The following is a 25163-nucleotide window of genomic DNA, read 5'->3' as shown; positions in this document are numbered from 1 at the left end:
TGCATTACTTTTACTCATTGAAACAATAATTATAAGTTAAACATAGGGCAGAATGATTGGCAGATACAATTAGCTGACTCACTCATATTGGGAATTCATAGTATGCAAGTAAATGTAACCATATCCTAATTAATTTGGGAATTCAAATATTTCCTTAATGAACCAATTTCCTTTTTCTAGAAATAGTAAAAATCAGTTGGGGGTAATATCAAGCAGTGGGAGTTAAAAACTGATTGAGAAAGTTCAAACTTTGCAGTTCAAACTTTATCCTACTGGAATAATATCTATCATCTATCTATCTGTCTGTCTGTCTGTCTGTCTGTCTGTCTAAAATGCATTAAAAATGAATTAAGCTTCAGCCATCTCTCATGTCTATTTTCCCTGCTTTGTTCATTTTGGCAGTATCTTCTCTGGCTGGGAATATGTAAAAACATCTAAATTTGATCCACATTAGCATCATACATATCTTTCTGCATGCTTTTTCATACAAAATCTTTAAAATATGCTATTCATTTTATCCCAACTGCTTGTTTCTAAAGCATATTTTAAGAGATGACAATAATTAGCATTCATGGCTGCCAGAGCAGGCCATTTTTTATATCCTTGCATCACCTTATTCATACTTTTCCTAGGAATATATTCATTGTCATGTCTCCTTTAATTGCACAACTGCTGAAAAGAAAGTACATTTCCTTTGGCATTGTAATATTTAGGAAAGCATTAAAAAGGAAGATGGGCTAAGGGGATGGGTAGTTGTTCCCCCCCCCTCAAACAGTTGCCTTTCTCCTCCTTTTTATCCTCACTCTTCTATACACCTGTGTACGTGCACATATGTTAAGAAAAGCATATTCATTCAGCAGAAGAAAAGTAGAGATCCAGGAAGAAATGTAATAATATACCATCCTGCCTTAATGAAAAATAGATGGTGAGGTAGCATAAAGTATGGAATGAGTCTATAGAATCATTGTTTGCCAGCAACTACCAGTATTATATTTCAAGCCAAGTCAGTTACGTTGAAGCCCCTTAGCAATAATATCCTTGAAAGATTGTATATAGGAATTCTTACATAGAGCAACGATAGTATATGTTTATAAGTCATATAAGTGAACCTCTTTAAACTGACTTTAATGAAACCGACATACAGAAATAAAACCCAACATCCTGGGCTAATAAAACTTTTACTTTCAGAACTATCCAATTATATCCTCACATGTGATGTACAGCATAACTAAGGAAGTGAAATTCAGAAATCATGACATGCAATTATTATTTTTAAATCAAGATGACATCATGAATTCCTCATTCATGTTATATGGAAAAGTAGATAAAATCCAATTAAAGTGCATAATTGATAGAATATTGGGATTTCAAGTATTTAAATTTTTATAGTAATATCCGATTATTTGGGTAGAATGTTATTTTTTTTATACAGGAACTCTTATTTTCTGCTTTTCCTGAAAATTAGTTGGAAATTATGGCTTTGGATACTGCTGCTGAAAGAGGGAGAGAAAGGCATGCCAAAATCGTGGATTTGGTGGGGTATATTGCTGGAGCACGGGGTTTAGGGGTTTCTAAGGTATAAAAAATATAGTGCAATAAAGTAATTAAAACTAAGCATGGGGTGAAGAATCTGGGGTTTTCAACAGTTCAAGTTAAATTACCAATGATGGTTAAGTGATGGCTGTATGACCAATACTGAATGATAATAGATTTATGGTTCAGCAACATCTGACGGTCTCAAATTTTCCACTTCTGAATATGATCCACCCACAAGAGGCCAAGGAAATTGAGCTTGTGCTGAGTATACATTGATATCACCAATTTGCTCTCCAGTTAATCCTTCTCTAACAAAGTAATTTATTTTCCTGTTAGTCTGCCTGGTTTGTTGCATTTTTATTTCTTGTCAGGTATTGGCTGTAGGTCTTTGTAACAAGTCTTTCTTTACAAATTTACCATTCTCAGAGGTAATCAAAGACTGAAAATACAAGCTGCCCTACTTGCAGTGAGTAGCAACTTGCACATAGGCTATGGAATAGCAAGAGCGGGAGAGAAGGCCCAAGGATTCAATTCTGATTTTATTTCCCTTGGTATTTGGTAGTAACAGATTGCTTGCAGTCTATTTCTCATGCTAGTTGATTGGCTGCACCTAGCCTGTGTTAATCACATTATTGTGAATAAAACATTATAGGGACTCATATGATCCCATATGATAATGTTTCTAAGGACAAAGGGCAGGGGGAGAATTTCCTGAAAATATTCTGTTTCTGCTCTATCAGATCAAATACCTTGCCCATTTAACTTACCATCAATATTCTAAATCTTGAAAATTTGAAAATATTTATGCAGAATAATGCAGTAAACTACATATGGCATGGGTAATATTTTCTGCAAGTAATTTTTTATTAAGCATTGCAAATAGAATATAAACTAATGCAAACTACAAAAATATAGAGATACAAAAAGAAAATGAAAAATGTATAAAAAAGAAAATAAAGTAACTTCCCCTTTCATCACAGCAAAGTAAAAACAATTTTAATATCTTATTAACATCTCCTAACATATACTCTTTTTACCCCCATAATGCATATCTTAACCAGAGAATCCCAAAAACAAAACTATCATCATTTATTCTTCATGAGCAAAATCTATATATAATTAAGGAAAATCTAGATATAATTAATTTTCTATTTTAAGTTGGATCTATCAAATTAGCTATATTTCTCACCTGAATTTTTAACAAACTTAATTTTAACCCCATCAAATATAGTCCCATAGTTTGTTTTCTATTCATTTTTTAAAAATAATTTTTCAGAATTTACAGACCTCTTTTGTAATCTAGTAAGAAAAAGTTATCTGGATCGCTTTTCTGATGAAATGTTTGTACATCTCCTTTAAGCAGTGGAATATCCATCAGTTTCATTTGAACATCCAGAAAAGAACATCCTTCTGACATATTTAAATCCACATTCAATTTCAAACTTCTGTGACTTCACTGATGCAGAATTTATTTATGTCAAATAATTTTAAAGACCAAAATTCAAAAATGTCCCTCAGTTTTTTGTTTCATTTTTTTAACTAAATAAATTGATTGTTTCTACCTCCCTCTAGTGTCTCAAACCTTCAAGATCCCATTATCATGTTTTCTCTTTAAAAAAACCCAAATAATCACCATTTCTAAATGGGAAAATTCATCTAATGAATTCAAAACTATAATTCCAAGTACACCTGATTCCTCAGTCTTTTAACTTTTTTAAAAATCCATATTCTAAGGACCCTTTTGGTGTTAATCCAAAAATTAGTATTTTTTTAAAAAAAAACCTTTAAAATCATATTTAAAGCTCTTTTTCCATGTATCATTAGGTATCTCTCCTAATGAATACAGAAAAATTCTTTTTGGTCTGAAATGTCTTAATATTTCCAATTCAGTAAAACAAAATTGATCTCCAAAAAGTGATAAAGAAATGAAGCGCAATCTTTCATCCTTAAAAGATTGTGTTATAAGCTTGAACTTGATGATATCCCTTGAATAAGAACAACTCAACTCAAAAGTCAATTGCAGAATGAAGATTCCTGCCATCTACTTATGGGGATTGGCTGTCCAGAGTCACATAGGTGCTTATCTTTCTTCTTACACATATATTCCAATAATTTGTAGCACACACACAAAAAAAATACTGTGGCATCTAATTTGTCAAATTAGAATATATTAATGTCACTGAAGATGATATAAATATGATCAAGACCTTTACCTTGTAACTTCAGTCAAACTGTATCCTTAAAAATGCCACAGATTCAAAGGATGCTGGGTAACAATTCATTTTAATGTATAAATAAGGGAAGAAAAAGTAGACCCTCCCCAAAAAACTTATTACATGGATTATTATTGTTCAGTCAGGCCAAATAGATCCACTTAGAATGAAAAATCAAAACCACAAAGAAAATTTATCATTGCATGAAATTAACATTAAAATATTAGATTGTTAGTATTATTAAGGTACTCTTAAGTACACATACATTTTGCCTTAGCAACTTATGAGACAACTGCATGTGTGCAGAATTTATATTAATCCTATCTTGTTCTAAGCAATTTGATAAAATAAGTGAGAATATATTCCTCCTATAGTTATTTCCTAAGAGACTTGCCCTCTACGCTCTTCCTTAAAAACAGTTTTTTGTTTAATATTTTGTACATTGATCCATAAGCTGTTACCATGAAATGATTTTAATGACACAAATATTGAAACCTATCATAACAGTTTTCAATTATTTAGGAAACTTGAACGCTTCAAGGTTATTTCAAGTTCAGTGAAAAAATTATCTGAAATCTACCATGATTAATTTCTGCAGTGAAAAATTGATTAAAACACACTATAAAATTGAAGATCTGGAAAAATGCTAGCAAAAGCCAAATGAACCTATCATTTGTTTGGTTTTCTTTCTTGGACTTCAAAAAAACATACTCCTTATTTTAATTTCATCCTAAATATTATGGTTCTCATAATACCTAATTATGAGATAAATTGAAAACAAATAATTTGTAAAATGTAATCATTCAGTCCAAAATTTCAAATAAAAAACTATATTAAGAGCACCAGAGTAGATGAAAGCTGATATAAAATCAGCATCAATTTAGGTGTGAATAGATATGTGTTTGATCACAAAATGAGAGGATCTGCATTTAAAACTCTCCAAGATAAACCCAGTAAGTCTTGAAGCAATATGGATTTAATTAATTTTGTAATGAACAGTGGGGGTGCTGTCTACAGTCAGTTGAGCCTGTTTGCAGCCAGTTTTTCAATCAACAAATAGCGTAAATGCACTTTCTGACCCAAACTGGTTCATCAGGTTATGTATAATTCTGACTTGTGAACTAGGGGAAATTTGGGGGGGGGGGGTTATTTTTATTTAGTCAGAATGGAAATAATTGTACACAAAAGTTGAAATGTAGAAGATACTATAGGTGAACAGTTGTGCAAAAAAAAAAAATCAGGATTCTGATGTACCCTTTCCCCCCAAATCTTATAAAAAGACATAAACACTTGGGAGTGGCAGCTCAAATCAGATTCACAGAGTGGCTAGATTGATGCAGGGTTTAAATATGGGTTGGACAGAACAGAGGGACAGTTTGTAGGTTATGGAGATGTAGATTATATGCATCTAACCTTTGGGGTTTTGGGGAGTGACTGTCAACATTATGTTCTTAGACCAGCGATGGCAAACCTTTTTTGGCTCGCGTGCCATAAGTGGGGGGAGTGCAGGGGGGTCGTGTGCAGGCGTGCCGCACCCATAATGCAATGCACGACCTCCCCAGTGCGCATGCATGCACTACAGGCGTGACCCCCCCATTTTTGCATGCTTTTTTCGCCCTCCCCAGGCTCCAGAGGCTTTACAGGAGCATGGGGAGGGTGAAAACAGCGCCCCCGGAAGCCCTCTGGAGGCTTCAGGGACCTTCAGGAGGCTTCCCTGAAGGTCCCTGAAGCAGTCAAAACGACCCTCCGAGCAAACAGGAAGTCAGTCCCCGAACTTCCAGTTTGCCCGTAGGGCCAGTTTTTTGCGCTCCAGAGGCTCTAGGGAAGCTCATGAGGGCCTCCGGGGGGGGCGGGGGAGACTGCTTTCGCCCTCCCCAGGCTCCTATAAAGCCTCTGGAGCCTGGAGAGGGCGAAAAATGGCTTTAAAAAAGGGTGAACTCAGCTCGTGTGCCCTGACAAATGGCTCCGCGTGCCACCTGTGGCATGCGTGCTATAGGTTCGCCATCACTGTCTTAGACTAATGATTTTTCAACAAAGACTCTTTTTTAAAAAAAAACAATTTTTATTTGTTTTTGAACAAGGACAAACAAACATAAAAATAAAAACCCATCTTCCATTACAAATTGTAGAAAGAGTGTCAGTTGTTAACAGTATTTCCATGCATCTCTTCCATAGTCACCACCTGCTTTTCATATCAAATCACATATTTTAAATTCACCTGTATTCATGTATATCACAATTATTATATCTCAATCTTAATTTGACTATAATTGTTTTTACATCCTTTTATATATAATATTCAAAATCTAGAATAGGATTATATAACATTCCATTAAATCATTTGCAGATCCTGCTAAACTAATGGGGGTGAAAAATTGTAAACAGTCATCAAAAGCTGAAGTACGTTTTTTGAAGATATACCGTGTTTCCACAAAAATAGACAGGGTCTTATTTTCTTTTTACTCACAAAATATGGCTTAGGCCTTATTATGAAGGGAGGGTTTATTGTTTTGGGGTTGCCGGGTGGCTGCTCTCTTGCGAGTGGGCTCCCAAAGAGCCGGGCACAGCCTGGCACAGCGCAACACAACAGCCATGAAACGACCACGCTCACGAGCAGCCACCCGGCAAAACCCCTTTCCAGCTGGGCACAGTGCCATTGACTGACCTAGGGGTATCGCCAAACCATGTGAGTGCCTGTTCACCGTCGTCCGGCTCCCGCAGCTTGGCGCCTTTGAAATGCCAGTGAATGGCACTCTGCACGGCTGGAGAGGGGGGTTGCGCAAGCAACTGTTCCGCTCTTGCTCATGCGCCTCCCTGCCTCACGATGCCCTGGCCCAGTCTCCCTGCAGAGTCAGGGTACTTGTGTTGCCGCCGCTGCCAGGCTTTTTTGGCAGTTTCCAAACCGAGTCTTCCAGCAGTGGCTGCTCTGGGCGTACCTCTATGGTTGTACGCTCTGCCGGCAACTGGCCCACAACCATAGAGTGTACGCCCAGAGCAGCCACTGACGGAAGACTTGGTTTGGAAGCTGCCGAAAAAGCCATGCTGCGATGGCGGTGGCAGCGGAGATGCTGTGGCTCTGTGGGGAGCGCTGGGCCCAGGCATCATGAGGCTGGGAGGCACACGAGTGGGAGGAGAACAACCGCTCATGCAACCCCCCTCTCCAGCCATGCAGAGCGCCTTTCACTGGCATTTCAAAGGCGCCAAGCCGCGGGATCATGGCGGCGGCGAACAGGCGCTCACATGGCTTGGCCATACCCCTAGGTCAGTGAATGGCACTGTGCCCAGCTGGAAAGGGGGTTTGCCGGGTGGCTGCTCGTGAGCGTGGTGGTTTCATGGCTGTTGTGTTGCGCTGCTGCAGCAGCGCAACACAACCATTCGCCCATGAGGCTGTGCCCGGCTCTTTGAGAGCCAGCTCGCAAGAGACCAGCCGCCTGGCAATCCTCACTCTTCAGCTGGGCACAGTGCTGCTCACCAACCTAGCGGTATTCGAAGGCGCCTAGCAACGCAATCACCTTTGCCTCCCCCCCAGTTGCTGCGGCTTGGCACCTTCGGGTTACCGCTATGTTGGTGAGTGGCGCTCTGCCTGGCCGAGGTGGGGAGTTGTCCAGGGGGCCTATTTGCAGGGGAGGGCTTATATTTTTGCCCACCAGAAAAATGCGGCATTGCCTTATTATCAGGACATGTCGTATTTTCGGGGAAACACGGTAGTGATATATATGGTGGCAAAAAAAATCCTTAAAATATACTAGATTTGTATTTACTAATATTAACTTAAAGACATTGAAAAATAAATCTGTACTTCCTGGAAATAGGGAGATGTTCCAGAACTGTGTGAGATGTAGTGCAGATGGTTACAGAAAGCTGAAAGAAAAATTTCCTATAGTTTCTTATTTTAGAAACCAAATCCAACTTTAGACTATCTCCAGCAGACCTCCAAATTCATTCTGGTCTTTGTTGTTGTTGTTGTTATTTAAAAAGGAGGTTCGGGAAAGGGAAAGGGGGGAAGCATTATTTTTATGAATATTAGTAGGCTTATTTAAAACACTAAATCACACTAAAAATGTCCCTCAGTTTTGAACCATATCCAGATTATTCCCTTGCCTTCTGCCTTTACTCTTGCCTTCCTAGATCTATACTCAGGTGAGGAAACTTGTTTCATAACCTCTACATTTCACTTTAAGATAAAAAAATTATTTTCAAAGCAATTTGTTTTACAATTATCTTTTTCTAAATCACTGTGCATTACCATTACTAATTACCTTTCTGCTACAGCTTGAAATCAGGTCTCTTTGTTTTTATAAATTAAACCTGAAACACATTTTGTGAATGATATCTCTGAACTATAATTTCTTCTGGATCATCCCCCCCCTCCCGCCCCCATTTAATTGCAGAGCAGTCCTCAGGGTTTACTCTTTTGTTTGAAATACACTTACAATTTGGGATAAATATTTTATGAGTGTAACTTTACTTTTACATAGAAATTTTGATCTTTAAATGAGTAAGAGATCTAGTTTGTGTCTTTCCTTGCAGTCTATGTTTTGAGATTATATTTAGTGGCATGATGTTCTACAGCTGTTTTAATAGCTCTATATAATTAGCTGAAGTCAGGTTTACATACAGCAAGGATCTAGTCTCACAGAGATAACAGAAATAGAAGAGGTCATTATTTCAACAACATTATGAAGTGCATAAAATATACCAAAATCAAGATTATATTATGTGAATGTATGGATAAGCACTGCAACAAAAATTTTACTGTCTTGAAACCACTCATGTTTAGAATTAAGAATGTGCTTGTTTACACATTAATTATGGGTGAATCAATAGCCCTTGGTTACTGGAATTATTTTATTTATCTCTTTGGTACTATCAAGCTTACTTCTTAAACACTATATTAAAAAATAACTGAATAACAGCCAAGGGATAACTGCAATGTAATGGGAGGAATCATATCGGGATAAAACTAATTTTTCATGTTCCAAGAGTACACAGAGGCTCTAAGTGTAGGAGTAAACACTGTATGCCTTTATTATCTCCTATTCTAGTGGGATATTTATATCCTCATCCTGATCCCTCTTAATATTTTGTTGTTGAATAACCAATTTGTAATGATGAACTAATATAAGATATAAACACATTTATATTGAAGATAACCTTACAAGGAAAAGCATATCCTCTACAGCTCAGAGATAAATGTTAACGTTCCAACCACCAAGATATTTATCTCATTTGGATGAAAAGGAAGCCAAGTCTTCAACCAAAATCTAGCATCATATTTCCACTGCAAGCAACCTTTTCACAAGTGTGTCCTAGGAAGTACTACTATTTAGCTTAGTGGCAGAATAGATCTGTCTAGACCAGGAAATTCACAGGCTGAATCCAGAAAATCTGCTGCCATTCATGGTAGACAACTAATTGGGTTAAGGGACTGACTTGGTTTTTGTCATCTTAGTGGGGTAACAGTTCCGTGGTACAATTAATATATTTAAATATTGTTTTACATTTCAGATGTTGCGTGTTTTGCAATATAGTATTTCTTGTCAGTATGTTGTGTTAGAGGAATGTAGAATCTGGGGTTTTTTCACATATCAAATTCACTTTCAATGTTAATTTAACGGAAACCTCTATCTTGACAACTGATTGTGGTTCTCTTTTTTTTTCCTTCCACTATTTAGTGTGGAATTAGATTTTAAGCAGCAAGAAGACAAACTTCAGCCAGTTCTGAGAAAACTTCATCCTATTGAGGAAACTCAGGTTGCACCTTTGCCTTATTCTCAGGAGAGTTACTCCTCAACTCCCAAGCAAAAATCCAAAACTGAATCAAAAAAGCATGGAAGATGGAAACTCTGGTTTCTTTAACTAAATCCGTATTATATGGAATTTAAGGTCGCCTTCATTTAAAAAAAAAAACACATCCACATGAACTTGTGGAGTTTTTTAAAAAAAGGATCATAGTAATTTGAACAGGTGACTGTCAGCAAGTGTTACTCTGACAATATTAAGAAAGCATTCTTTCTCACCATATGTACCAAAAAAGGCCTTTGTACCTATGAATGAACTTTCAGGAGTAAGGCATTCAAATTGCATACCTTGTCAACTTTTTATTTGAATTTCACCAATGTGGGATGTTAAAGAATTTTTAAAGCCAGGATAGAAATTCATGTTAGCAAAAGGGAAAAAAGTATAATTACTTGCCCATCGTTCCTTTGTTAAAAATAACATGTTAATGTTATTTTTTAAAATCTAGATTTTGTTTTGATTCTTTGGTTTCTTTCTTGTAAAAGAAAGGGCAGAATGTTTTCCCCCTGAAGTCGTTCACTGTATACTTAATTTTCCACATATGATGCTGGGGTGGGTGGAACCATTTTCAGCACATAGATATCCTGAGGAAAGCACAATATTTTCAATGGTCTGAGACCATGAATAATCATTAAGACGTGATTATGTGTATACTTACCTTTATGTGCTGTAGCATTATGCCAAGTGATTGCACCTCAGTGAAATGCTGGCACCTTTAATTTCCTGTCATTTTCATCACATAACCTACTGCTCACTTTAAATGGTGAGTAGTCAAAAGCCACCTAAAGTCAGGGCATGCCTTTAATTACTGGCAGTTGACAGGGTCAAAGCTAAGAACACTAAGCTCTCTTAGATATTATTTTTAATCTGTTGGTACCCAACAGCTAAAACTGTATGTTCTGGCACCATATTTAGAATGAGGGAGAGAGAGAAGGGAAGAGATACATAATAGTAAGTAACAGATCATTGGCAGCTGCCACAATTTAATACACTTTTGTAATTAAGTCTCAAGAAAACACTATACTCTCTTGACACACTGTGCCAGAAATTTTATAATATATTGTGTTTTGCTTTTTAAGAGTTCACAAGAGCCTGGCAGTTTTGCACATTAAAGGAAGATACTGAACCATCCTAATTCTTCTACTAAAATAGTATTAGCAAATGAGAATGTTGAATGAAAATGTGCAATTAACAGTTTAAGAGTAATTACACATATGGAACAAAAACTCTACTAGTTATTTTTAGACACTTTTAATTCCATCAGTTTCAGTGGCAGGGGATCAAGCACATAATTAACTGTCCACTATTTCCTGTATTTAAACAATGTCTCTCAAAAATAAGCTTTCTTTGAAGATTTTTTCCCCCCATTTTTTAATACTTCAAATTTTAATAAGTTCTAGGTACATAGTTTATCTCAAATTATACAGGTTCTTTTTCATAACCAGGAAGCAGAATAAAGTGAGAAATAGTGGAAATCTCCAGTGAAAAAATAATGAATGCAGATATGCTACAATCACTTACTTCAATATTTAAACCACTTTCATGTTATATAGTTTATATTGAGTTTTATTAAAAAATATAATTTGTTGCTTTATGGAAAAATACCTGAGATGTGCATATGAAAATACAATTGATACATGAATTATGATCAACTTCAAAATTTCCCTGTTATTCTATAACTCATTTTCTACTAATGTTCCAAGAGGGCTACCAATGACTATTAAAGGAAGTATTTCTGAGTTTTATTTTTAGTATTACTTTTAATTGTTTTTTCAGAAAGTACAAGGCACAGAAAGTCATTTTGATGCTGTTGGAAAATGTGACTATTTATATTGGAAAGGAATGGTTTGAAACATAATACATTTTACAGTATTTTTAATTAAAGTCCATAACTTTAATCGTTTCCAACATACACTATATTGCCAAAAGTATTCGCTCACATGCCTTTACTCGCATATGAACTTACTGTAAGTGACATCCCATTCCTAATCCATAGGGTTCAATATGACGTCGGTCCACCCTTTGCAGCTATAACAGCTTCAACTCTTCTGGGAAGGCTGTCCACAAGGTTTAGGAGTGTGTTTATGGGGATTTTTGACCATTCTTCCAGAAGCGCATTTGTGAGGTCACACACTGATGTTGGACGAGTTTACGTGGCCGACCACTTCGTGGCTGAGTTGCTGTCGTTCCCAAACACTTCCACGTTCTTCCAATACAACTGACAGTTGACTGTGGAATATTTAGGAGCGAGGAAATTTCACGACTGGATTTGTTGCACAGGTGGCATCCTATCACAGTTCCATGCTGGAATTCACTGAGCTCCTGAGAGTGACCCATTCTTTCACGAATGTTTGTAAAAATATCTGCATGCCTAGGTACTTGATTTTATACACCTGTGGCCATGGAAGTGATTGGAACACCTGGTTCTCATTATTTGGATGGGTGAGCGAATACTTTTGGCAATATGGTGTACGTTAGAACATAATCTCAGATATCTTAAATAATTGTATGGTATTCTTACTAATCCCAGGATACATTTTCAAAAAATACATACATAGAATAAGCTGAGATGTTGCTTGTGATCCTACAGATAACATCACATACATGTACAGTGAGTCAACATGCAATAGAACATGTTTGGGCTTGCATTTTCTACATGTCAAGAAGATTTTAAGTCAGTTACATTTTTTTCTTGGCTTAACAGAGCTGCCCTCTGCAATTGACTTGTGATCACAGGATAATATAGTTGGTTAAAGAATTTCTGGCAGATTCTATATGACACTATGTTTTCTAAATCACATTTCACTTGTGAATCTGGATCATTGCACATAGTCCTAATAAGCAACCTAGCTACTGTGACCATTTATTCATGATCATACCAGTAGTATGTATCATGGCCATTATTCTTAACAAGAGAAATGCTGATAGTAAATTCTATACTTCAGATTTATAGTATCGTATTAAATTCCCCCAAGTCCAAAAATAAATTAAAAAGCCATCACAAAGACACAGACTGGAAACAGCTATAAACATGTGCTGTCTCATTTAACAGTGAATGACCCTGCCTCAAAAGTTAGCCTGCATGTTAAAAGCTGCACATGTTTTCCTGATTTTCTTCTAACAAACTTTAATGACTCTCCTAATCACACAACCCAGCTGCAACTTCACTCATGACTTGATAGCTTGGAAACAATTGTGAAGAAATGCACCAGAAACCTGTGCAAATTATAGGGTGCATGTTTGCGGGTTTACAAACTATATCTTGCTTTTTTCCCTTTCAATCTGGGCAAAATCAAACATATACATCAAGTATGCATATTATAAATATGCTGCTCTGAAATCCTTAGCATATGACCTGTGTATTTCAAAAATAGCCCCTATTCTCTTGGGCTTCCATCAACCTACAAGATTTCCTAAAATATATTTGTTGGTTGCCAAGTAACACACATTCCATTATATAGGAATCAAACAGAGAAAAGAAACATTAAGAAACCACTTTGGAGTTGAGAAACAAATTGATTCAGTATTCTTAGTACATGAACAGAGTGTTTTCCTAAACCGCTTGCAAATTTTAATTTCTACATTTCCTCTTTCAAAAGATAAAACACATTCTCGTTGAAAGCTACATATTGTGTTAGCGTACCATACTATGTAACTTGTAATATTTTTTTTTACAAGTGTGTAAAACGTATCATGTTGTATTACAGTTAGGATCACTCAGGCAAAATTTAAAATTCTGTGGAGAGAAGGTTAAAATCTGTAGTAAAGTATAATATTAACTGACATGAAATGAAAATATTTTTATTGGAATTTGTTGTTTTAAAAAACCAGGTAGGAAATCCAAAATGTGTATCATTATTTCAATTTGTGTATTCTTTAATTTACTGCTGAATTCATTAGCAATATCATGTGGTTTCAACCACTTGTTTACTCAAACGCACTTCCATGTCATGCTTTAATTCCATTTCTAAATAATAAATGCTGCAGTAATTTTATATTACTTGCTATTTTCATACTATAAGGACAGTATTTTCTAAGTTTGCATAATTCCCATAAAGCAGCAATGACATAGATATTTGTTTTGAAATTAATGGGAAACAATACATGTAAATATCACTTTTTTTTCTTAAAAAAACAGACCACTGTAATATACTTTATGTAGTCAAGATAAAATTGAAAATATTAATGTTAAAAATGCTGAGTATATGAATTGTTTGCTTTGCTTACATTATTTTGATTATTTTTGCCTCTGAAAACACTTTTGTACAACAAATACTGGCTGAGTGTCTCTCTACTTTTTCGTCAACATTTAATTGCTGTACCAAGTTTTAAAACCCAAGCGATTATTTTTTTAATGAATGTTTTAAAATGAAATTAGAGTTTACATAGCACTAGTTCAGCAATATCTGTGTAATAGCAATGAGTTGATACTATAGAATATGTAAACTTGATAATTATTGCTATTAAGCGATCCCATATTTCACTACAATGAAATTGGATTTCCAACATCTCTCAGCATTATTTCCCTCTCAATAAAATGAGTACAAATAATTTAAATGTAGGATACTCAAAAGTATCCCTCCATTTATTTGAAATATTCTTCAAAAAACTTAGTTTATTTATACTACCTCACCTTAAAACGAAAATTGAAAGTAAAAATAATAATTGCAATTACAGCATGTAGAAATTTGTAATTTATTACAGGTAGTCCTCAACTTACGACCACAATTGAGCCCAAATTTTGTGTTGCTAAGTGAGAAATTCGTTAAGTGAGTTTTGCCCCATTTATGACTTTTCTTGGGACATTTGTTAAGTGAATCACTGAAGTTGTTAATTAGTAAACATGGTTGTTAAATGAATCTGACTTCCTCGTTACGTTTGCTTGTCAGAAGGTTGCAAAAGGTGACCACATACCCCGGGACACTGCAACCATCATAAATATGAATCAGTTGTCAGCATCCAAATGTAAATCATGTGACCATGGGGATGCTGCAACTGTCATAAGTGAAAAATGGACATGTCACTTTTTTTCAGTGCCACTGTAACTTTTAACAGTCATTAAATGAAACGTCGTAAGTTGAGGACTACCTGTATTATGTATTTGACTGATTAATCTAAAAACAATTATCAAGAATCTTTTAAAATCTCCATAAAAATGTAATTAAAAAAAACATGGCAATTCATATTGAGAGATGGTATCAAAATGTTAAAATATTTTGCAATAGAGAAGACAATGTTCTCAAAAGCCAGGATTCAAAAGATGAAGCTGTAGGTACGTATGTACCTTATACTTTATCACTTGAAGGAATCAAGATGATGCGCTTTTCAATATGAGGTTATGATATAATTCAAGTAGAATTATCAGATCTATGTTACCGTTCTATGGTAACCAGAAATATCAGCCCAGAAAGAGCTTATGAAGGAAGAAGCAAGGATCAATTCTCATAGTAAAAAAACGAATAATGAACTCCTGGTTGAGGAAGCAACAATTTGCCTATTTGTATTTCTTGCCTCTGGATTCTACTTTTGTTGATTCTTGGAACAAAAGCAAGTCTCTTTTTCCTTGCAGAAATCAATGGAGTTGAAGCAAATTCCAGGGCCTACTTTTGCGGTGGTGTGACTCTTGCATGGTAGCTAAGCGTCAGATGAAGAAACTGATAAACAAGATCCCAGTAAAGACAAGCCCATGACAGACCCAAAAATATAAAATTGGGCTGCTTGAAGAGTCTCCTTACAATAAAACACAGATTTTCCCATCTAAAGCATTTGCTTTCTGAGAAGAATGCTACCCCTCCAGTAGACAATATATACAGTAGATTCTGGAACTAGACCAAGGGTTGGACAGTTTATCCAGATTGCTGCTAAAGGAGTACATATACTACTGAAGAGTAACAAAAAGGTTTTTCTATTTTAAAGTACCAATGACAAAGATTTACCAGCACCAGTTCTAATTAATGTATAGCTGACATTAGAATTCAGTAAGATAAAGTATAAAATAGTTTTAAATCTAGAAAAAACACTTATAAAAAAAGATTAATGGCTAACTAGGATGTGAATTACTTATTATTAGTGATTGCATACTACTGGAATGACAGATGTTTGACCCCATATACATCAGTTGTGAGATATTCCAGGAAATTCAACTGTTCTCTGTTGGAACAAGGAAAGCACTGGTCAGGCCTCCCTTTTGTCCTACCAATCCAGGTCTAATTTGTTCAGGGAAAGAAGGAAGGAAGGATCAACAGAAGAAGAGGCAATAACAATGGTGAAGTAATCATCTATGAAAAAACCATTTATCGACAGAAAAAGGTAAATATGAGGAGAAAGGAGAATTAAGTGTGTTTGCGGCCTTAATATACTTACTTATAATCAGTGACGTACAGGCAGGGGAGGCACAGCCTCACCACTGTCGTCATGAGATGTAAAAGGGAAAAAGGCGAGAGCTGAGATCAGACTGAGCTAGTTGCTGCCTGAGCCTGCCTCACCATGGATGACTGCTTAACTGTTTTAAAAAGCCTCTAAAAAACACCCTCTACTATGAGGCAGGAAAACTGTGTGCCACTCCTACCTCAGGAATTTTTAGGCTTTTAACCCTTAAGCAAGGGTTAAAAGCCTAAAAATTCCTGATGTAGGGGAGGCACCCAGTTTTCCTGCCTCCTAATGGAGGGCTCTCGCCCACTCCGTCTGCGCCCCACCTGTGCTGCCCTCGCCCGACAAGCGTGCCCCAGATGCCGCACAGCTCTGGCAGGCGGTGCCCTTGCCGAATCCCGGGGCGGGGGGCTGCAGGGAGGCCGGGCCGGACTCTTCATGGGGTGGCTGGCCTCCCCCGAGCCGGGCCGGCCTTGGTTGACCCCTACCGGAGGTCTCAGGTGCCGAGGGCACAATCGGGAGAGCCGGACCGGCGCCGCTTGGCTCTTCTCTGGAGCGAAAGGCGGATGGCGGCAGGTGGATGCTCAGAGCCCCGGAAGCCCTTCCGCCGAGCACGACGCTCCCTCACAGCTCCCGTCACCCTGTCTGGCAGGCGCCACCGGCCTGGGAAGCAGCTGAGCTGGAGAGTCCTGGCCGGCAGTTCAGCTTCCAGAGTGGGCGGTGCGGGCACCGGTGGGCTCCTCCGGGCTCCCACCTTCCTAAAGCGCGTCCCTGTTTTTGCGGAAAGCAAAAGAATGGAGAAGAAACAGGGAAGCTTCAGGTATGAAATGAGGCCGTGGAAGAGAGTTTTTCCCTTTGCTGGTGAACGTGGCCTCATTTCACACCCGAAGCTTCCCCGTTTCTTCTCCATTCTTTTGCTTTCCGCAAAAACATGGATGCGCTTTGGGAAGGCGGGAGCCCGGAGAAGCCCACCAGTGCCTGCACCGCCCACTCTGGAAGCCGAGCTTGTGCCCATCCTGGAGGGATCCTACCCCGGGCTGGCTTTCAGAGACGTGAAAGGCTCTTTCCTCAGGCAGGCATCTTTTCCAGGCTGTGGAATTCTGGGAGTTGAAGTCCACAAGTCTAAAAAAATTGCAGCCTCACCAGCCATAAACCTCACCGCACGTCACTGCTTATAATTATAAAGGCGGGATATAAATAAATATAAATTTAAAAAGCTATATACCATTTCTATGCTGAATCATTCTTCTCTACTGTATATTAAATGGGCTGCACTTAGAATATTGCATCCAATTCTGGGCAGTGCACTTTAGGAAGGAAAATAGCAAATGAGCGTATTCAGAAAACCACCAAGATTACAGATAGCTTGGGAAGAAAAAGTCTATGAGGAATGGTTGAAGTTATTGGGTACGTTTAGCCAGGAAAAGAGAAGTAAGGGGAAACATAATACAGTATATGTTTCCATATATCTGGGGGCTGCCTTGCAGAAACTGTTCATAAGTATTCCAAAAGTTAGAGTAAGATATAATGGCTGTATAAGAAAGTAGACTTTATTCAGAGAGCAGGAGAAAAATAACCGTAAGAGCAATTCAATGACAGAATAGGCTGCCTTAAGAATCTGTAACACAAAAGGATGTACACAGGCAGTCCCCAGATAATGAACAAAATCAGTTTCTAAGTCTCTCTTTAACATGCTGTATATTAAAAATATGCAGCTTCAGCAATTCATAAAAACATTGTGCGCTTCAGCAGTTCAGCTCAAGGAAGGAAAATGCCTTGGTGGGCGTGGCATAGCTTGGGGGAGCATGGCTTGGTGGGCCTGGAGTGGGGAGGATACTGTAAAATCTCCATTCCCTCCCGACTCCAGGGGAAGATTACTGCAATATCCCCATTTCCTCCTGATCAGCTGGGACTTGGGAGGCAGAGAATAGATGGGAGCAGGGCCAGAGATAGTATTTACTGGTTCTCTGAACTACTCAAAATTTCTGCTACGGGTTCTCCAGAACTGGTCAGAACCTGCTGAATACCACTTCTCAATTTGGCTACATATCAGCTATATTATGGAAACCGAAAAGGTAGGTTGATTCCAAAGTAGTCTTAATAGTTTACTTTATTTTATTTTATTTAATATTTTTAAATGCTTTTTAGAATTATTTGGTTAAAAAGTATTAACCAATCCATAGAAAAGGAAGTAATTTACAAGATAATTATTTTCCCTATTCTATAAAGCAAAATCTCTCTGCTGAAAAAATAAGTCAACAAACTAGCTGGTAAAGATATTATTACTATTTATTTTATTTACAACCTGCCTTTATTATTTTTTATAAATAATTCAAGGCAATGAACATATCCTCCTTTCAGTTTCCCCACAAAAATGACCCTGTGAGATGAGTCGGGCTGAGAAAGAGTAACTGGCCCAATGTTACTCAGCCATCTTTTTATGCCTAAATTGGGATTTATTTTATTTGAAATAAAGCTCCAGCAGCAACCCACCTCTGATCTCCACCAATGCTGGCAGGGCAAGCTATTGCATATAAACAGAAAGCAAACTCCACACTCATTAGCATTGATGATGTTACCCAGTTGGGTAATGAAATATCTGCAAGCAAACAACCAAACTTGGAGAGCACCAAGGACTTCATGGTTCAATCCTAAACTACATGTATTCTATGCTACTGAAAGATTAGAAATAATATCCATATATTTTAATGGACGTTCATTTCTAACATTTAGCTAAGTGACCTTTCTAATCTAAATCCTATGCTTATTTCTTGGAGTTCAATAGTGAAAAATAATTTTTATTTTACCTGCGTATAGATAAGCTGAATACATGAACTTTTAATCAGCATCAGTATACTTAATTTCTATAATCCCAATATATATCCCTCAAACTAATTGTAACACATGCATAAACACCATGTGCAGTATCTAAATGAAAACCTGCAAAGCTCAGTGTGTACTAAACGTCACATAATATTGAATGTGTTGAACAGCAGTGCTGTAACCCGAACAGAGCGACTGCCGTCAGATAAACAGTATATTATATATTCATATACTGTTAAAATGTACAGTTAAAATGCCAACCATAAAATATAATTTCAATGAGAAAAAATATCAATTAGAGCCAACCTAGTTTTTAATACAATAATTGTCAGTATATTAGAAAACACATTCAGAATTGCAGTTTAATCTTGAGACCATTTTATAAACTTTATAAATTAATTAAATTAACATAACTCCACAAAAGAAATCTAGAGATTTATACAATCTGTACTTCTCCCTAGCATGGAGCAGCAAGTTAAGATTTTAATGAATTATAAAGTCTGAATGAAAAAATAATCTTTACTGAAATTGAAGTAAAGACATCTCTGTTGATTTCAGCATGTGATTAAGTTTGGAGAGGGAGGTGTCAAAATAAGAGGCCAGAAAAGCTGAATTTTCCAAAGACAAACAAGGATTCCTAACAAAATTACATATTCTACAGAAATGTTTAGTAGCAATGTTGAAAACTAGAACTATTACTGTATCACTGCACTAGCAAGAAATATTCATCAGGAGCAGTGACAGACATATGGGACAAATCTGTATGGCATGTGACCCTCAGAAGGGCCTCAGCCTTAATGATTATATTTAGAACTTTTCAATGCCAAATTTATTAACTTGTCTATGACTTTGCAATGATAAGTGTGTGAACAAAAGTACTGTATGTGATTAGGAGATTTCTGATTTAGTTTTGAGAAAAATATTCATCACTAAATCTTGAGTCACACTAGTTCAGTCTTTATGAACAGCCCTCGATTTGAATAGTAATAAAGTACAACAATTAATAATTTAAGATTTCTTAACCAATCCTCTGAATTATATATGTCTTCTTGGATCAGTAAATGCTGTATGCAGCACCATTGCAATCTACGATAATTTAAATTTCTGTATCAAGGGGGAAATTACACTACTGAAATCTGCATTGTGTTTTGAGAAAACTATTTCATTTCCTATCCTGAAGTAGCAGCAAAGAAATGTCTTCTGGTTTCTCAACTTTTTGTGCTTTTAGCATAATGACTGAAGATTTGCTCCTATGTCTTTGTTTTGTCTGTTGGTGTTCTCATCTTGCCCTATCAGCACTCAGCCTTGGAATATAACATGACTGGAAGAGAACTAGAATTTCATGAAATAACTGATTTAAACTAAAAGTGCAATGTCCGGCCACATCTATAATATTCATATTAAAGTTTCTTTACTCAAAACACCTGAATTTATGTATTTGTGCCTGAAATTGCCAGATTTACACCGTCACAACTTTTTTTTGTTGATTTAATTTAAAGTATAATAATCAGCTTCATCTTTCAATCATATTTTCCTAAATAGTTAATTTCCTTTCATTTTTAAGTATTACCTAGCCATTACCTAGAAGTATGGAGCTGGCCATCAACTGTGAGGTCAAACATCGGGAAAAGCATGTCTTTAAGATGATTATAATACAATTTGATGAACGTAAAAATAATCAGCAATTTTACAAAATGCATTATTCTGAACATGAACTCACCCATATCTTTTCCACTGTATTCTCTTTGAAAAAATAACTAGCATTATGAACAAAGACAAGTTTACAGTAGCTTGCATTTATGTTAGGACTACTCATAAGCAATGTTCCCTCTAATTTTTTTTCAGTGTGCGCGGAAAAGTATAGCATTTGAGCGGCACATTTTCATGTCTGAGCACCTGAATTTTGTTTAGCCATAATTGCCATCAGAGCAGATGTTGGGGACGGGAACAAGGAGGAAAAGAGTTCCCTCCCTCTCCCTCAGATCCCCAGGAAGGAAGGAAGGGGAGGGAGGGGGAGGGAAAGGAAATGGGAAAGAAGGAAAGGATGAAGAAGGGAGGGAAAGGGAAGGGAAGGGAAGAGAAAAGAAAAAAAGAAGGGAAAAGAAAATAAGGAAAGGAAAGGAAAAGAGGAAAAAGGAAAGGAAATGGGAAAGAAGAAAGGAAAGGATGAAGAAGGGAGGGAAAGGGAAGGGAAAAGAAAAAAGAAGGGAAAAGGAAATAAGGAAAGGAAAAGAGAAAGGAAAGGAAAAGGAAAGGAAGATAGAAAAAGGACAGAAAGGGAAAGGAAAGAATGGAATGGATTGGTACTGCTCAAAAATCAAGTCTCAAGATCCTGTGGACCCCTTTGGCTCACGCAGTCCAACTCCACACTGCTTCCCTCTTTCCGCAAAGTGAAGGGATCGCAGAAAGGCTGCTGAGCCCAGAACGGGCCTTCAGACGACGCAATGCCTGAGAAACACGGGATGTGCAGAGAAATGTAGGCTACAACCAGCGAATCGCGTTTTCCCAGGAACCGACGAAGCCCCAGAGGACTAATGGGAATTCTCCCTTCTGTAGCGTCATCGGTCTCCAGGCAGAGTCTTCCTTGACTTCACGCACTGGAGGAGAGAGTTCGGTGCAGAGAGAGGAGGGAGGGAGGGGGAATATTTTAAGTCATATTTTAAGAGATTAAAAAACACTGTACGGCAGTTGGAAACTGTTGCGTGGCGTTTTCTTGCTACATGCGCAGCCGCACAGCTTAGAGGGAACATTGCTCATAAGTATACACTTGGCACAACATGATGCGTAGGTTTTAACACTAAGCTTATTTTCCTGGGAGAAATTCTTGTAGAATTGGAAGTTAAGATCTTTGAAAGATCTAGATAAAAGTATCAGTTTTGAGACTGCTTCTCCTTTCTTATTCATTTTAATTTTCACAAGATTAAAAGGTTTATCCATAACTATTAAGAATTAAGAGTTACTTTTTTATTACCATCTTTTACTATCATGTAGTACTTAAGTATTTTCATATCAATCTCAAATCCTGATGATTTAAGGAGAGACCTAGGTATAGAAGTTTTACTGGCAACAGTTCAGGAATGGTTTGCTACTGCTTTCTCCTGGGATAGTTTTTTAGTTTGCCAGTTTAGTCTACAGCTCTTGTGTCTCCTGCATGTCTCCCATCCACTACTAACCAGATCCAGCCCGCTTATTTTCTAAGCTCAGAGAAGATCAGTCAAGTGTTGCCCACCTGTTGATTCAGTGTCAGATCCATACTCTTATCAGTTTCAGGAGAAATAAAAATCATAATAATTAATTTGACATGAGTCCATGGAAGGTCAGAAGATGCATGCTAAAGTATAATTTCAATGAAAAATTGTTATTACATAATTGCTTGTATAAAAGTGAATCATCACTGATTTTGCCAGAATGAATTCCATTCAGAAATGCATTGAATCATAAAAGGTAAGTGCTCCTCTAAAATTCTTGGTGCTGTCAGCATTCATTAAATACTTATGGTCTGTTCATCTGTACTGCTTTCTCAGTTATTGCTCATTTTCCAAATGCACATATTTAATAAGGGTACTTGGTGATAAATGTCTACTAAAAGCTAATATTTCAAATAAAATTTACTAGTTTCAGGCAACAGAAAACAAGCCTATGCAAAATCTATCAAATCAAATCTTAAATGTGTCTTGGTTTATAAAGCTATAAATCACAAAGGAAAATAAATTACATAGCACAATATTAAAATATAAAATAAGGATTACAAATAACTAATTAGCTTCTCTGCAATGCACAAGATTATTAAGGAAATATCACATTGCTTTTCCCAATTTCCTCAAAAACCTTGAGAAAAAGGAGTAAGGTGGTAACATGCTTACAATCCTATATGGTTTATCATTACTTCAAGCTAATTTTACTGGAATGCAATGGCATCCATGGATGACCTTATTGCTCATTTTTTGATGATCGGTTGAAATGAATTTGACAGAAATTCTGTGCCACAAAGAGTTCAAATCTCAAATGTTCTTCCCAGGAATATGCCATGACCAGTCTAAGAGTTTGAAGTGTTCCATTATAATATTTCCGAAACAGTATCAATGGCAGTTAATTGAATTTTTGATAACATATAAAACCTAAGTAAGTGGTGTGTGTGTGTGTGTGTGTGTGTGTGTCCGCCCGTGTTCGGGTTTAAAAATTAGACCTTTTTCAAATCAGTGAAATCCTTGAGAGTATGTACTAGCTACTTGATAATTCTGTCTAACCTGAACACTCGTGGTTCTTATTCCTTACATTAGTCCTTACACACGGCAAAGCTCTTCTGATATTAAAAAAAACCCAAATAAAGTTTAGAGAGCAGGCTCTTGTATACAATTCATAGTTTGCGTCAAAATTAATCATTGGCTAGTCTCTCACTGTACTGAGCCATAAACAATGGTTTGCAAGCCACAACGTCTGTATTAACAGAATACAATAACTTGTAAATATAAAGCAGAACTTATGGTCTAGCACAGTTTGTGAACCTAATTTGGTGACTACTGCTTTCTAATTCTTGCTCTGGTGGAATAAATTCAACCTTTGCTAGAAAATACATACTTTACTTTTCCAGCGCATTATTCAATTGGTTTTATTTTTCAAATATATGATGGTGATCTTGTATTACCAATGATTACATCTTGAGTGCAGCTAGCAGCATTTGTAATTAAGCTTTTTGAACTTCAAACCCAATCAACATACAAGACAGTCTAAAAAATGTTATTTTTATAGCATAAAATATCAATGAAATGAACTTTTAATTTCCAGACAGTGATAATTTATCAGTCATTAACTTCAAACTTCATCCAAAAGGAATTACATAAAGGATTGTTTCATCTCAAAATGATTGAAACTTGCTGGCATATGGCTTTTTCCCCTTCTTTCCATCCAAGGGGAATCATTTAAATACTGCTCTAAATGAGCCCCTTTTCCTCTGCTAACAGGGATTTAAAGTTACCAGCCTGCTGCTTAAAAGAATAGAAAGATCACACATTATATCCTTCCAAATGCATCAACAAAACTTCTAAGCAGCAAGACAAAATTGTACAAACAAATATTACTAGACAAGGATCCAAACATTAAAAAGCTCAATCAGTGCCAATAATATCTCCAAGGAAACAGAAATTAAAGCATCTAGACAATTTCAAGTACTGCTAAACCAGGCAAAGATAACAAATTAACACTAAAATGGCTATAATTTGGATAGAATCAGAAAACTATTATACAAAATTGAAAGAGAATGAAAACATTCTTTCTCCTTTGATAGTTTTAACTTAGGGCCAAACATTTTATTTGTTTATTTTCTTCCTTACTTAACAATTAGTGCTTATATGCCCAAGGACTCTGAGAGGCTTCTATTCCCTTTTCTTATTTAGAAGTTTAAAAGAAGAACAGTGAAACAAAATAACTCAAACATTAAAATACAAACAATGACAGGGAGGGGGCTGTTTCATTCCCCAATATTTCTTTAAAATGTCAGTTTTAATTTTTCTAGTGCTAAAACGTATGCCACAGTAAAGTTTAGTTAATGGACTAATTATATAATAATTTCCATATTAAGGATTATATGATGTTATTTACCGTATTTTTCAGAGCATAAGACGCACAAAGGTTTTGAAGAGGTAAATTTTTTTAAAAAAAGTTTTTGCACTCTGCAGACCTCCCAAAACCGGCTCCTTTTTCACGAAAACGGGCTCGTTTTGTTTTGTCAAAAAAAGAGCATGCATAGCCTTTAGAAGGCTTATAGAGTAGAGTGCTCCTGGGGGCTGGGTGGGCAAGATTAGCAAAAACGGCCCATTTTCCGCTCATTTCTGCCCTTCCCAGCCTCCAGGAACACTCTGCAAGGCTCCTAAAGGCTATGCACGGCCATTTTGGTGAAGGGAGTGGGGTTTTGGGAGGCAAAAAAAATATATGATGTATTCAGTGTATAAGACGCACCCAGATTTTCAGCCGCTTTTTTGAGGGAAAAAGGTGCGTCTTATACTCTGAAAAATATGGTAATTGAAACTAATATAAATAACTGAAGAAACAATCATGTCATGTTAGTAAAGTCAGTCTTGTATTCTTGTATTCTATGAGAGCAATAGAAGAATGGGTCCTAATTTTTTAAAAAAAGGTTCGGAAGTGTTTTAAGGGGTTTATTCTCTTCAGCAAAGCCTTGTTGAAAATTAAAAATTCAGAGCCTCCACAGAGTAGTACATATCATACTTTCCTTTATGTTTGAATATTTTCATTAAAGGATGCTTACATTGCAAAAGGACATGCAAGAATTAGAATTTAATATAATTTCTTTTTATCAGAATTTATATAATTTTATCATTGATTATGCTTTAATTTCTGATTTATCATGTAAAGTTTACGGTTTTTAATCATTTACATGTGCAAATTCATCTGATTACTCATTTT

General features: G+C 36.6%; 2 protein-coding genes across 3 annotated transcripts in view; one reads left to right on the top strand and one right to left on the bottom strand.

Annotated features, from left to right (window-relative positions):
* The window catches only part of INSYN2A (inhibitory synaptic factor 2A), a 62030-nt gene extending 48209 nt beyond the window's left edge, over positions 1–13821 (top strand). For both annotated transcript variants that reach the window (XM_081954826.1, XM_081954825.1), the window contains exon 6: positions 9425–13821. In XM_081954826.1, coding sequence (XP_081810952.1) covers positions 9425–9608 — 184 coding nt within the window. In that variant the 3' untranslated portion in view covers positions 9609–13821. The remainder of the gene's footprint in view (positions 1–9424) is intronic.
* Positions 1–25163, bottom strand: part of DOCK1 (dedicator of cytokinesis 1) — a 459011-nt gene that overhangs the window by 287491 nt on the left and 146357 nt on the right. The window lies entirely within an intron of this gene.

The sequence above is a fragment of the Natrix helvetica genome, assembly GCF_964273705.1.
Source record: "Natrix helvetica genome assembly, chromosome: 5".
Classification (NCBI taxonomy): Eukaryota; Metazoa; Chordata; class Lepidosauria; order Squamata; family Natricidae; genus Natrix; species Natrix helvetica.
Note: the sequence above shows the minus strand (reverse complement) of the source record. Positions and strands in the feature narration are given on the sequence as shown.